Below are 16,503 nucleotides of genomic sequence, written 5' to 3'. Positions count from 1 at the left end.
TAAACTTCCAGAGTTTACAGCAATGTGCACCAATAAAAGTTACATATCCTGAAAGGGGCTGCCCTAACCCTAGTTCAGGATACTATTGGTATGCTGATCGGCAACTAGGATGTCATGACTATTGCTTGGCTCTGAGGAGGTTAAGTCAGGTGGGAGGGGTCTGTTTGGTCATGCCTCGTTCGGGACTCTCGCCACCACTTTATTATGGTGTGGACTCCTCCGGGACGCCGTCAGTAATAGTTCCTGCTCTGCAGCATGCGCACTGGTTCCTGTAAGTTTGCTCTGATCTGTCCTGCTACCTATCTTACCTCTCCCTGACCTCCGTTCCCCCTGTGCTGTCTGTTCACTCTGTCTATCTAACCCCGGTCCCATCCCATGTCTCTGCATCCACCCCCACCTTTGTACTTACGTGCTCTCCTGGCCCCTGACCTTGGTAGCGTCCCCTGACTGAGGCTCTGCTCCTTATGTGACCTCTCAGCTTTTGACCCCTTTGCTTCCATCTGACTTCAGCTTGCTCACTCCCCTGTATTGACGTGACATCCCAGTTTGACTTTGGCTTGTCTGACTACTCTTAAGGTTGCTTTACACCAGACAATCTATCGTGCGATAGATCGTCAGGGTCACGGTTTTTGTGACGCACATCTGACATCGCTGGCGATGCCGGCCTGTGTGACACCTCCTAGCGACGCAGTATCGCTCACAAATCGTGAGTCGTGTACTGCTCGCTAGGTTCCATAATATCGTTTAATTTAGTTGTTCATCGTTTCCGGGGTAGCACACGTCGCTCCGTGTGACACCCCGGGAACGATGAACAGCAGCTCACCTGCGTCACACGGCCGCCGCCGGCTATGTGAAGGAAGGAGGTGGGCGGGATGTTTACGTCCCGCTCATCTCCGCCCCTCCGCTTCCATTGGCCGGCGGCCGTGTGACGTCGCTGTGACGCCGAACGTCCCTCCCACTCCAGGAAGTGGACGTTCGCCGCCCACAGCGAGGTCGCACAAGAGGTAAGTATGTGTGACGGGGGTTACTGACTTTGTGCGACACGGGCAGCAATTTGCCCGTGACGCAAAAAGGACGGGGGCGGGTACGATCGATTGTGAAATTACACAATCGGTCGTACCGTGTAAAACCCCCTTTACTCTTGTGCTAGCGACCTCTGGTGGGCTTTTGTATTACTGCACTTTGGAGTTCAATCTCCACTGAGTGCCTTCCCTAGTGGAAGCTCGACATTGGGCTAATTTTTGGAGTGGGGCTTATATTTTCAGCATACAACAAAAGGTGGAAAAATCCTGCTAAGGCTTATTTTCATTGTAGGTCTTATTTTCAGGGAAACGGGATACATAACTATTGCATGAATGTGAACACATTTAATATTATCCTATGGGGTTACACAGATTGTAAAAAACAAAAAAACATGAAAAAATGCAACACGAGTGGAAGAGCCAATCACATATGTTATATTTTATGCAGAGTTGGGCAATGAGACTCATAGGACCCTGGTCCAGCGGCCATGGCTGCCGGCCCATAGCTCTGTAGACCTCCTCGTACCTGTTGGTATCATCAGTGCCCTTTCTGATTAGCAGGAATCACAACATCACTACGTTGCGACAGCCTAATCAGAAGTTGAACCAGGGATGCCGAAAGTTTGGAAGAGGTCAGGATGGCTATTGACTGTCGACATAGCCGCTGGATCAGGGCCCTGCAGATCTAAAATAATGAAGCATATAGAGAATATATCGTATGTATGCTCACCCGTCATCCTCATCCGGATCCTAGCAATTAAAAATAAAAGAAATGCGTTAGGAAATGATAATATGAACTAATACAAGAATTGAAAAAAATAAAAATAAAATATATACCGTATATATACATATATATAGTTATTTATATATTTTTATATATATAATATATATTTTCTTTTTATATATATATACAGATATAGTTTTATATATACAGTGGTGTTCATAAGTCCTGCATAGGCATAGGATAAATTGATTTTTCAAGTTTCAAACGTTTTCTGTCGAATATCTTCGATGCTAATATGACATATTATATATGGTTTTGTTCAGAAAACAATTTTGCATTCTCTCCCTGTAATATCTTTAGCTTTTGAAGCAGTTTTGCCTGTTAGGAAATGATAATATGAACTAATACAAGAATTGAAAAAAATAAAAATAAAATATATATATATATATAGTTATTTATAAATTTATATATATATATAATATATATTTTCTTTTTTATATATATATATATATATATATATATATATATATATATATATATAAATAAATATATATATTTTTTAATTTATTTAATTTTTATATATATATATATTTTTATATATACAGTATGTATTTATATTTTTATAGATTTTTTTTCTTATATATATATATACAGTATATATACATATATGTTTTTATTCATGTCTGTATCCAATATAATTTTCGAAATTATGAAAGAATCGTAATACAAAAACTCACAATATATTATTAAATATTAAAGTTATTTAAGGGGGCAATAACAAGAAGAATATATATTTTTACAGTATATAAAAAATAACAATTACCTAATACATATTGTAATTTGCAAAATATAAACAGGGGCGTAACTAAATAATTGTAGTTCATTTTATTACGATGATGTATTTTGCATGGATGTATAAAACTCTTTGTTTTTTCCCCTTTGTCTTTGCAGAGTGATCCCGCAATCTCGACATATGCTGAGAGTTTTTGGTTTTTGATCCCTTGTACAATCGCTCTCATCACTGCTCTTGAATTGCCCCCAAAGGAAGGATGAATGCCAGAGTCGGACCACCTGCAGAGATGACAATTCCAACCTTTCATCATCTTGTCTATGAGAACTTCCCATCATCCATAATATCAGTGCGTCTATTGCAACCTTTACAACCTCCCGGACTGAGCAGGCTGATCCTCTACAGGACGCCATTACAGCCGGTTATCTGACGCCTAAGGCTAGCCCTTCATGATCAAAAGCATTGTCATGTGTAATGTATTCTTAGAAGTTTTATAGAAACCCCATTTATATACATGTTGACTTCTGTATATAAGGGGCCTTTTCGAGGAAGCGCAGCCCGTGGCTGGTCTTCAAAGGACATTGCAAATACCATTATATACCGCAATATTAAATTACTGCAGTATGTTGTATAAGAGCAATGAAACAAAAGTAAAATAAAATTCTAAAAATGTCATTTTAACCACATGCTGAACGTCATAACTTAATTCTCACACAGAGGTTTTCACAAACTTCGGCTTAGGATTCTGTTCAGACTACAGATTCTGACACTCCACCTGATAACGCCTCTGTGTCTCTGATCTACACAGGCAGACTCAGGTGTCATCCTGCTAAGAGCTAATTCAGAGATTAGGGTACCGTCACACTTTAGCGACGCTCCAGCGATCCCACCAGTGATCGGACCTGGTCAGGATCGCTGGTGCTTCGCTACATGGTCGTGGTGAGCTGTCAATCAGGCAGATATCACCAGCGACCAGTGACCAGCCCCCAGCCAGCAGCGGCGCGTGGAAGCGATGCTGCGCTTGCTAACTAAGGTAAATATCGGGTAACCAAGCACTTGGTTACCCAATATTTACCTTGGTTACCAGCACACACCGCTTAGCGCTGGCTCCCTGCACTCCTAGCCAGAGTACACTTCGGGTTAATAAGCAAACCGCTGTGCTTATTTACCCGATGTGTACTCCGGATATGTGTGCAGGGAGCAGGGAGCCAGCACTGGCAGCGTGAGAGCAGGCTGGTTACCCGATATTTACCTTGGTTACCAGCGTCTGCAGCTGTCAGAAGCCGGCTCCCTGCTCCCTGCACATTCAGTTCGTTGCTTTCTCGCTGTCACACACTGCGATGTGTGCTTCACAGCGGGAGAGCAACGTCCAAAAAATGAACCAGAGCAGTGTGTAACGAGGAGCGATCTCACAGCAGGGGCCAGATCGCTGCTCAGTGTCACACACCGCGAGATCGCTGATGAGGTCACTGCTGCGTCACAAAAACCGTGACTCAGTAGCGATCTCGTTATGTGAGAAGTACCCCTTAGTCTCTGCTGGTCTGCTTGTTAGTTTCCTTTGATCACCTGCTGTGGGGGAGCCAATCACATCTGCTCACCTCCTGTATATGCTGGGTGGATCCTTCCACCTATGCCAGCTAAAGTTTATCTTAGTTGGTCTGGGGAGGTGTCTGGTGTGATACCTGTTGTTGAGTGTGATTGTGGAGTTAACCCTTGTTGTCTTTTTGTTGCTACCCTCCTGCTCTTATTTTTCTCCTGAATCTCTCTTTGTCTATTCCTGTGTGAGTGAAGTGTGTTATAGCTTTAGTTTTCCCTTGTCTGTCCTTATCAGTTTATCATCTCACTCCTGCCCCATCCCTTCCCGGGGTGAGGGGGGTATTAGAGTAGTATTTCTCAGGAGTATAAAAAGGCACGGGACTCCGGCGTCACCATCATCAGGAGTAACTCTGAGGTTAGGGATAGCCTAGGGGCCCCTAGTGTAAGGACAGCATAGGAACCACCTGTCCCTCGCTATCCCATAGTAGCATTATGACAACAATGGCAAAATTGTGTTTTCTTTTTCATGATATCGCACTGTAGGTGCTGTGTCTCTCATCATTCACATGTCACATGAACACTGCAGCTTATCAGTGGCTGCTAACAGGCTGCAGGGCTCATAAGACATAATGTCATGTGAGTACTTGGAAACAAAGTGTCAGCTTAGCTGGAACGGCGCCGATCTGGGAGGCAAGTGAGTCGTGGTGCAACAAGACAAAGGCGACGGGAGGGAGGGCTGTGTCCTGAAACGCTGAGAAACTTTCCCTCATCATTTCTATCTTGCAAATCATTAGGCAAATGCAGACGGGCAACCTCGTGAGGGCAGAGGGTTAGTGTGACGCCCTGGACTAGCCAGGTAGTCACAGATAGCGCCCCACACAACACCAGTCCCTCACTAGGTAACACCAGCCAAACCATAAACCCTAGTCACCTCCCTCAGAGCTTCATGAACACAACAGGGGGCGGAGCCAGGCGGTTGGCCACGCCCACCGAGGAGTTCAGAGGGCCTGAGGCAGGAAACACAGAGAGATGAGAGTTGAGTTTTAGTGAGTGAGGAGTGAAGGAGTCTGACAGGTGCCGGGGTTGGAGCCCTGGTACCTTGGCTAGGAGGCAGACTGTGGCCTAGCCTGCAGGAGTCGGGAAGACGGCTCGGTGGAACCGTGGTGGACCGGGACAGGGTAGTGGGCCACCGGTACCGACCCGGGGAACCGACTCAGAAACCAGAGCACACAGGGGGGTACTCAGACCCTGAAACGAGGTCCAGAACCCACTGCACTGAGTTAATTGACTGATTGCGGTCTGGACTATAGGTCCTTTCCCACCCAAGTTCCGACTGAAGACAACAGCCCACCGAGGGGGATAGAAAGCCACCGCATAGGCAGAGAGATCCCACGGGCCAGCGTCTGCGGGCAAAAGGGCTCTCCCGACATACATACAGCCGGGGAGCGGACTCCTGTCGCTGAAGCGCAGGCAGCCCAAATACACTACACGGTGCAGGAGAAATGCCAAGACCACCGAACCGGGTGGGGGACCAGACGCAGCCGGCTGCAGGCACCGACCACCATCAACTTTGTTTACCAGAGACTTGTGTGTGTCAATAACAGTGAGTACAACAGTGCCCTCCGGCCGCGCAACCGCCCTGCACCACCCAGCTCTCCCCAACGGGTCCCGGGGTCACCACCCCTGCCCACGGAGGGGTTAACACCTTGTTGCATCACCATCTGCCCCGGGTGCCCAGTAACCACAGCGGTGGTGTCCACCTTCACCACAACCCGTGGGTGGCGTCACGAACTTAAACACGGCTCCGGCTGTACACCTACCTACCAACCCCCTAAGTAGCGCCAGCACCCTTTCAGAGCGAAGTGACCCCGGGTCCGGCGACGCTCGAGACACCCACCAACGAGCCCGGATCCGAGCGGCTCGGCGGCAGCCGAGCGCGGGGCGGTACACATTGACTCTTCTGGCGTCACAAACAGGATTAAACCTATTCATTTACCTAGTGAAGTGCGCCTTGATCGGTGCGGTGATCTGTTGCGAAATTTGCAGAATCCGCCATCTTGCCGCCATCTTTTGGCGCGTAGATTCCCGCCAGAGTCTTCTTCCCCACAGAAAGGGCGCGAAAAACTGAAGCCCCGCCCCCTGGGAACGCGGCCATGCAGCAAAGCGAGAGGTCGAAAAGCGAAACTGATCGGCCGAAGAAGGGAGTGCCGCGAAAAGACCAAGGGGGAGCGGGTGAAGATCAGCGGCATGTAATGAATGCTGTGAAGTGCAGGGACGCCAGGACTCTGCGGCAACCCATTCCTGGACACCAACGCGGCAGGATGTGTCGGAGTACGCAGGCCCAAGACCACTTCATGCTGGCGAAGTGGGCGTCGGAGATGAAGGGCCTGGCTGCAGCTGTCCGGGCGCGCGAAGTGGAGATGATCTCGGAGGAGCGGGTAAGCAGTGACCCACGCCCCTATGTTCCCCAGGAACCGGCAGTCCCGGCTGAGAGACCCGGCCTGCTCCCGTCCACCACACCGTCTCCCTCGTCGCCCGTGTCCGCAGCCACCGCCCCGACCGACCCGCTGCCTCAGTCCGTGGCAGCGGAGCCCGTACCACCTACGGAGGAGGAAACAGCTACTGGGCCCTCAGGCCTTACTGCCACCATCGCTCCAGCACCGCTGACGGCATCCCATCCGGCCCCGAGCATGGCCGCAACAGAGATGACGACGGCTCCGGCAGTCCACCTGGCCACATTGGAGGCGATCCTCGACCAAATCACGTTGACCGCTCCCAGACACCTGGCCTCGGCTGCGGCACGGCGGGGATGTAGCTGCCAAGCAGCAGAGCAGGCCATGTCACAGCGGGGTCCCTCATTACCGAAGGTACCAGTCATAGCCGGCACGGAGGGACTCTGGCTGGTCCCATCCCCCACACAGGCTGACCCGGAGCAGGCAACCGACGCTCCGTAGTGGGAGTGGCAGCAACGGCAGCTGCGCCACGAGATTGCTGTTTAAAGATGAAGATTACTAAAGAGGTAGCGGTTCCTGGCTACCATACTGCCCGTCCCCGTTGGGACTTTGTTTGATTCCCGTTGTTTACCCCGTTTTACCATGAACAAGCCTGAGAACTTGCAGGCCCCCCAAAAACGTTTGGGCTTGTAAATAATCCCGGACCAACCTTTCAGGTCCTGCAGCCCCCGGGGAGGCTGGTTGGAGGAAGGGCCTGTGGAGGAGGAGGCCGGGGCCCGTCGCCATTGCAACCGGCGACAACCCTCCTGGTCAGGGGTCCCCTGGACGTGGGGCCTCTGAGAGACTGCCGGGTATGGAACTTTGTACCCGGTCCGTATGGGCAACACCCGGACCCGAACTCGATTCCTGTACTGGGGAAAAGGGGTGCTGACCTGTTTTTAGAGGCAGCATCAAGGTTCAGGATTGTTTGGGTGGGCAACTGAAAGGACCTGGTCCCGTCCCGTTCCCGGTTAATAAAAATGTGTTTTTATCTGTTTGCAACGTTTAAGCAAAATGCCTCCCGTCAAGGGAAGAAACAAAAGTTTTCGTAATTGTAAATATGTTGGTATACTTGTATACATGTTCTCTTTTATCTTTTGCAGTTCAGAAAAATAAACAGTGGTGGTCGGACAGCCCGCGGACGGTCTGTAGTTAACCAAGGGGGAGTGTGACGCCCTGGACTAGCCAGGTAGTCACAGATAGCACCCCGCACAACACCAGTCCCTCACTAGGTAACACCAGGCAAACCATAAACCCTAGTCACCTCCCTCAGAGCTTGATGAACACACCTGGGGGCGGAGCCATGTGGTTGGCCATGCCCACCGAGGAGTTCAGAGGGCCTGAGGCAGGAAACACAGAGAGATGAGAGTTGAGTTTTAGTGAGTGAGGAGTGAAGGAGTCTGACTGGTGCCGGGGTTGGAGCCCGGGTACCTTTGGCTAGGAGCCAGACGGTGGCCTAGCCTGCAGGAGCCGGGAAGACGGCTCGGTGGAACCGTGGTGGACTGGAACAGGGTAGTGGCCCGCTGGTACCGACCCGGGGAACCAACTCGGAAACCGGAGCACACAGGGGGATACTCAGACCCTGAAACGAGGTCCAGAAGCCACTGGACTGAGTTAATTGACTGATTGCGGTCTGGACTATAGGTCCTGTTCCACCCAAATTTCGACTGAAGACAACAGCCCACCGAGGGGGATAGAAAGCCACCGCACAGGCAGAGAGATCCCACGGGCCAGCGTCTGCGGGCAAAAGGGCTCTCCCGACATACATACAGCCGGGGAGCGGACTCCCGTCGCTGAAGCGCAGGCAGCCCAAATACACTACACGGTGCAGGAGAAAGGCCAAGACCACCGAACCGGGTGGAGAACCAGACGCAGCCGGCTGCGGGCACCGACCACCATCAACTTTGTTTACCAGAGACTTGTGTGTGTCAATAACAGTGAGTACAACAGTGCCATCCGGCCGTGCAACCGCCCTGCACCACCCAGTTCTCTCCAACGGGTCCCGGGGTCATCCTCCCTGCCCACAGAGGGTTTAACACCTTGCTGCATCGCCATCTGCCCCGAGTGCTCAGTAACCGCAGCGGTGGTGTCCACCTTCACCACAACCCGTGGGTGGCGTCACGAACTTAAACACGGCTCCGGCCGTACACCTACCTACCAACCCCCTAAGTAGCGCCAGCACCCTTTCAGAGCGAAGTGACCCCGGGTCCGGAGACGCTCGAAACACCCACCAACGAGCCCGGATCCGAGCGGCTCGGCGGCAGCCGAGCGCGGGGCGGTGCTTTAGCATTCTAGGTGATCCAAATTTTCTCAGATGAAGATGTAGAAAGCATCACCCTGCAAATCCCCCTCCCAACCTGAAGACCCCCCATAACAGGAACCAGCGGGTACTCCTACTGTCACTTCCTATCTGTTGGGGGGGGTCATATATCACTGGGCGGAGCCTGAGTGCCTAGCGGCCATTATACCACTCCATGATATCCATAGTGGCAGGCTACTGATTTGGGTACCACCGCTGTCACCACCACCACCCGGTCCACGCTTAGTTGTTATTATTTCATTGCACCCTGTAGGTTGGGCTCCAGACGCACCTACATAAGGGACCTGCAGTCAGTGATTACTCACACATGACACTGCGCACATAGGAAGTAGATGTGTCAGAGGCTGCAGGGTGCGGAGCTGGAGAGAGATAGGTGCTAGCCCCCCACATTATAATATGGGGCCACTCACATTATAATACGGGGCCACTCACATAATACGGGGCCACTCACATTATAATACAGGGCCACTCACATAATACGGGGCCACTCACATTATAATACGGGGCCACTCACATTATAATACAGGGCCCCCCACATAATAATACAGGGCCACTCACATTATAATACAGGGCCCCCCACATTATAATACGGGGCCACTCACATTATAATACGGGGCTACTCACATTATAATACGGGGCCACTCACATAATACGGGGCCACTCACATTATAATACGGGGCCACTCACATTATAATACGGGGCCACTCACATTATAATACGGGGCCACTCACATTATAATACGGGGCCACTCACATAATACGGGGCCACTCACATTATAATACGGGGCCACTCACATTATAATACAGGGCCACTCACATTATAATACAGGGCCACTCACATTATAATACAGGGCCACTCACATTATAATACAGGGCCACTCACATTATAATATGGGGCCACTCACATTATAATACAGGGCCCCCCACATTATAATACGGGGCCACTCACATTATAATACGGGGCCACTCACATTATAATACGGGGCCACTCACATAATACGGGGCCACTCACATTATAATACAAGGCCACTCACATTATAATACAGGGCCACTCACATTATAATACAGGGCCACTCACATTATAATACAGGGCCACTCACATTATAATATGGGGCCACTCACATTATAATATGGGGCCACTCACATTATAATACAGGGCCACTCACATTATAATACAGGGCCACTCACATTATAATACAGGGCCACTCACATTATAATATGGGGCCACTCACATTATAATATGGGGCCACTCACATTATAATACAGGGCCACTCACATTATAATACAGGGCCACTCACATTATAATACAGGGCCACTCACATTATAATATGGGGCCACTCACATTATAATACAGGGCCACTCACATTATAATACGGGGCCACTCACATAATACGGGGCCACTCACATTATAATACAGGGCCACTCACATTATAATACGGGGCCACTCACATTATAATACAGGGCCACACATTATAATACAGGGCCACTCACATTATAATACAGGGCCACTCACATTATAATACGGGGCCACTCACATTATAATACGGGGCCACTCACATTATAATACGGGGCCACTCACATAATACGGGGCCACTCACATTATAATACGGGGCCACTCACATAATACACTCACATTATAATACAGGGCCACTCACATTATAATACGGGGCCACTCACATTATAATACGGGGCCACTCACATAATACGGGGCCACTCACATTATAATACGGGGCCACTCACATAATACGGGGCCACTCACATTATAATACGGGGCCACTCACATTATAATACGGGGCCACTCACATTATAATACGGAGCCACTCACATTATAATACGGGGCCACTCACATTATAATACGGGGCCACTCACATTATAATACGGGGCCACTCACATTATAATACGGGGCTACTCACATAATACAGGGCCACTCACATTATAATACGGGGCCACTCACATTATAATACGGGGCCACTCACATTATAATACGGGGCTACTCACATTATAATACGGGGCCACTCACATTATAATACGGGGCCACTCACATTATAATACGGGGCTACTCACATTATAATACGGGGCCACTCACATTATAATACGGGGCCACTCACATTATAATACGGGGCCCCCCACATTATAATACAGGGCCACTCACATTATAATACGGGGCCACTCACATTATAATACGGGGCCACTCACATAATACGGGGCCACTCACATTATAATACGGGGCCACTCACATTATAATACGGGGCCACTCACATAATACGGGGCCACTCACATTATAATACGGGGCTACTCACATTATAATACGGGGCCCCCCACATTATAATACAGGGCCCCTCACATTATAATACGGGGCCACTCACATTATAATACGGGGCCACTCACATTATAATACACGGCCACTCACATTATAATACGGGGCCACTCACATTATAATACGGGGCTACTCACATTATAATACGGGGCCCCCCACATTATAATACAGGGCCCCTCACATTATAATACGGGGCCACTCACATTATAATACGGGGCTACTCACATTATAATACACGGCCACTCACATTATAATACGGGGCCACTCACATTATAATACGGGGCCACTCACATTATAATACGGGGCCACTCACATTATAAAACGGGGCCACTCACATTATAATACGGGGCCACTCACATTATAATACGGGGCCACTCACATTATAATACGGGGCCACTCACATTATAATACGGGGCCACTCACAGAATACGGGGCCACTCACATTATAATACGGGGCCACTCACATTATAATACGGGGCCACTCACATTATAATACAGGGCCACTCACATTATAATACGGGGCCACTCACATTATAATACACGGCCACTCACATTACAATACGGGGCCACTCACATTATAATACGGGGCCACTCACATAATACGGGGCCACTCACATTATGATACGGGGCCACTCACATTATAATACGGGGCCACTCACATTATAATACGGGGCCACTCACATTATAATACGGGGCCCCCCACATTATAATACAGGGCCCCCCACATTATAATGCGGGGCAACTCACGTTATAATACAGGGCCCCCCACATTATAATGCGGGGCCACTCACATTATAATACGGGATTCCTCACATTATAATACAGGGCCCCCCACATTATAATACAGGGCCCCCCACATTATAATGCGGGGCCACTCACGTTATAATACAGGGCCCCCCACATTATAATACGGGGCCCCCCACATTATAATACGGGGCCACTCACATTATAATACAGGGCCCCCCACATTATAATGCGGGGCCACTCACGTTATAATACAAGGCGACTCAGATTGTAATACTGGGCCCCCACATTATAATACAGGGCCCCCCCACATTATAATACAGGGCCCCCCACATTATAATTCAGGGCCCCCCACATTATAATACAGGGCCCCCCCACATTATAATACGGGGCCACTCACGTTATAATACAAGGCGACTCAGATTGTAATACTGGGCCCCCACATTATAATACAGGGCCCCCCACATTATAATGCGGGGCAACTCACGTTATAATACAGGGCCCCCCACATTATAATGCGGGGCCACTCACATTATAATACGGGATTCCTCACATTATAATACAGGGCCCCCCACATTATAATACAGGGCCCCCCACATTATAATGCGGGGCCACTCACGTTATAATACAGGGCCCCCCACATTATAATACGGGGCCCCCCACATTATAATACGGGGCCACTCACATTATAATACAGGGCCCCCCACATTATAATGCGGGGCCACTCACGTTATAATACAAGGCGACTCAGATTGTAATACTGGGCCCCCACATTATAATACAGGGCCCCCCCACATTATAATACAGGGCCCCCCACATTATAATTCAGGGCCCCCCACATTATAATACAGGGCCCCCCACATTATAATGCGGGGCCACTTACGTTATAATACAGGGCCCCCCACATTATAATACAGGGCCCCCCACATTATAATATGGAGCCACAACATATTATAACACAGGGTTCCTCACATTATAATACAGACCCCCAACACATTATAATATGGTGCCCCCACTTTATAATGCAGGGTTCCTCACATTATAATACGGAGTTCCTTACATTATAATATGGAGGCCCCCAATCTAATAAGGGGTCCCTCACATAATATGGGGCTCCTCACTTTATAATACAGGGTTCCTCACATTATAATACGGGGCCCCAAATCTGATACGAGGTCCCTCACATAATATGGGGCCCCCCAATCTAATACTGGGTCGTTCACATAATATGAGGATCCTCACATTATAACACGGGGCCACTCACGTTATAATACAGGGCCCCCCACATTATAATACAGGGCCCCCCACATTATAATACAGGGCCCCCCCACATTATAATACGGGGCCACTCACATTATAATACAGGGCCCCCCACATTATAATACAGGGCCCCCCACATTATAATACAGGCCCCCCCACATTATAATGCGGGGCCACTCACGTTATAATACAGGGCCCCCCACATTATAATACGGGGCCACTCACGTTATAATACAGGGCCCCCCACATTATAATACGGGGCCACTCACATAATACGGGGCCACTCACATTATAATACAAGGCGACTCAGATTATAATACTGGGCCCCCACATTATAATAAAGGGCCCCCCACATTATAATATGGAGCCACAACATATTATAACACAGGGTTCCTCACATTATAATACAGACCCCCAACACATTATAATATGGTGCCCCCACTTTATAATGCAGGGTTCCTCACATTATAATACGGGGTTCCTTACATTATAATATGGAGGCCCCCAATCTAATAAGGGGTCCCTCACATAATATGGGGCCCCCCAATCTAATACTGGGTCGTTCACATAATATGAGGATCCTCACATTATAACACGGGGCCACTCACGTTATAATACAGGGCCCCCCACATTATAATACAGGGTCCCCCACATTATAATACAGGGCCCCCCCACATTATAATACGGGGCCACTCACATTATAATACAGGGCCCCCCACATTATAATACAGGCCCCCCCACATTATAATGCGGGGCCACTCACGTTATAATACAGGGCCCCCCACATTATAATACGGGGCCACTCACGTTATAATACAGGGCCCCCCACATTATAATACGGGGCCACTCACATAATACGGGGCCACTCACATTATAATACAGGGCCCCCCACATTATAATGCGGGGCCACTCATGTTATAATACAGGGCCCCCCACATTATAATAAAGGGCCCCCCACATTATAATATGGAGCCACAACATATTATAACAGGGTTGCTCACATTATAATACAGACCCCCAACACATTATAATATGGTGCCCCCACTTTATAATGCAGGGTTCCTCACATTATAATACGGAGCCCCCCAATCTAATAAGGGGTCCCTCACATAATATGGGGCTCCTCACTTTATAATACAGGGTTCCTCACATTATAATACAGACCCCCAGTGTCATTTATAATACTCTTATCTCAGAGCCCTGAGAGGGGGTCCCAATCTACCCACAGGCCCTTATACACCCCCCAGCCCGGCCCACGCTGCCTATCGCCCTTCTATTTTGTACAGACCCCTTCCGATATCCCTTCGCCTGCACTTACATTAGTCATCTTTGATATTTTTACTGAAAAATTGGATGTTTTGTCAAAACCGACTGCAGTAAATGCTCCTTCAACACAGGCCCCCTGTGCACGTTTACATGACGCGCCTATAAAACCGGGATTTTTGCACAACCGACATTGTGGCCGCCCCGTAATATGGGGTGCAGGAGACGTTTGTGGCCGCCCCGTAATATGGGGTGCAGGAGACGTTTGTGGCCGCCCCGTAATATGGGGTGCAGGAGACGTTTGTGGCCGCCCCGTAATATGGGGTGCAGGAGACGTTTGTGGCCGCCCCGTAATATGGGGTGCAGGAGAAGTCTGTGGACACCCTGTAATATGGGGTGCAGGAAATGTTTGTGGCCGCCCCGTAATATGGGGTGCAGGAGACGTTTGTAGCCGCCCCGTAATATGGGGTGCAGGAGACGTTTGTAGCCGCCCCGTAATATGGGGTGCAGGAGACGTTTGTAGCCGCCCCGTAATATGGGGTGCAGGAGACATTTGTGGCCACCCCGTAATATGGGGGTGAAGGAGACGTTCGTGGCCGCCCCGTAATATAGGGGTGCAGGAGACGTTTGTGGCCACCCCGTAATATGGGGGTGAAGGAGATGTTCGTGGCCGCCCCGTAATATGGGGTGCAGGAGACGTTTGTAGCCGCCCCGTAATATGGGGGTGAAGGAGATGTTCGTGGCCGCCCCGTAATATGGGGTGCAGGAGACGTTTGTGGCCGCCCCGTAATATGGGGTGCAGGAGACGTTTGTAGCCGCCCCGTAATATGGGGTGCAGGAGACATTTGTGGCCGGCCCATAATATGGGGGTGAAGGAGACGTTCGTGGCCGCCCCGTAATATAGGGGTGCAGGAGACGTTTGTGGCCGGCCCATAATATGGGGCTGCAGGAGACATTTGTGTTGTGGCTGCACTAAGGATAGATTTCGGTCATAAAGTAAAATCCAATTCATGTTTTTACAGCGCAGTCAAAAACGGTCCAGAACGGCTGTGTGAGTGCGGCAGCGGTCGGCGGGGGCAGGGTCGCCCCTCACGCGGAGTCATGTGCTCGCTCCGCACCTTATTTTGCCTATTCGGCCCCTTGCCCGCGAGCTTTGTGTTTTGATTGCGAGCTCTTGGCCTGTGAATGGTTTGCACATCGCTGTTACGTGTTTTACGCTTTCGCCATCTTTTTACATCACCATGAATGCATAATATGGTGACAAAAAAGATGGCAGAGGTATAGGAGAGCACATAGAATCCTATAGAGCACAGTCTGCACATTACTCTATGGGCAGAGGAGCTGACACTCCATTACACCCCACAGTACACCACACACGCAGCCCCGGCCTCACATGCCTTCCCGCCACAGCCTCCTGCAGCTTCAGGGGTTTCAGGAGGGGCGTGGCTCCTTCCCTCAAACACGCCTCCTCTCCACCCCGCCGGCCAATCGAGATGCTTGTTTCTGAAAGATGCCCATATTTGGCGATGTTCAGTCCTCGTGCTGGTGGGAGGGGCTTCCGGCCGGCGAACTTAAATAGCATAACGGCCAGTAGTGAGTCTCATTCAGCCGGTGGCAGCGGACCTGACAGCACCTTCCACTCCAGCGGCTGTATCCATTTTGGGACCAACCCCCAACTCTTAGGGTAAGTTCACACACTGCGTTTTTTTGATGCTGAGTTTTCGTGCGGTTTTTGCGGCAAACAATGCACAAACGCACCCACGGCAAAAAACGCGGCAAAAATGTGTGCGTTATTACCGCGGTTTGGTACGTTTTTTGCTGCGTTTTTGTTCACTGTGTTTTTTTATATCAGTGAATAATGTCATTAAAGATTGTTGGAAAAAAAAGGTCTGATGTCATTTCCTTCTTCAATATGTTCTTCATTCTCCACTAGTGTATGCAGGAGAGCAGACAGCTGCAGAACTACAAGGCTCAGCATGCTCCATCCAGGACTGTATGCAAGAGTTCTTTGCCCCAAAAAAATGATGTGGGCTTCA

General features: G+C 49.5%; 1 protein-coding gene across 1 annotated transcript in view; it reads right to left on the bottom strand.

The window, feature by feature from the left end:
* TRIM44 (tripartite motif containing 44) overlaps positions 1 to 16,503 on the bottom strand; it is a 146,881-nt gene that overhangs the window by 78,524 nt on the left and 51,854 nt on the right. The window contains exon 4 of the mRNA XM_075326811.1: positions 1,753 to 1,772. Coding sequence (XP_075182926.1) covers positions 1,753 to 1,772 — 20 coding nt within the window. The remainder of the gene's footprint in view (positions 1 to 1,752; positions 1,773 to 16,503) is intronic.

Source organism: Anomaloglossus baeobatrachus, chromosome 10 (genome assembly GCF_048569485.1).
Source record: "Anomaloglossus baeobatrachus isolate aAnoBae1 chromosome 10, aAnoBae1.hap1, whole genome shotgun sequence".
Classification (NCBI taxonomy): Eukaryota; Metazoa; Chordata; class Amphibia; order Anura; family Aromobatidae; genus Anomaloglossus; species Anomaloglossus baeobatrachus.
Note: the sequence above shows the minus strand (reverse complement) of the source record. Positions and strands in the feature narration are given on the sequence as shown.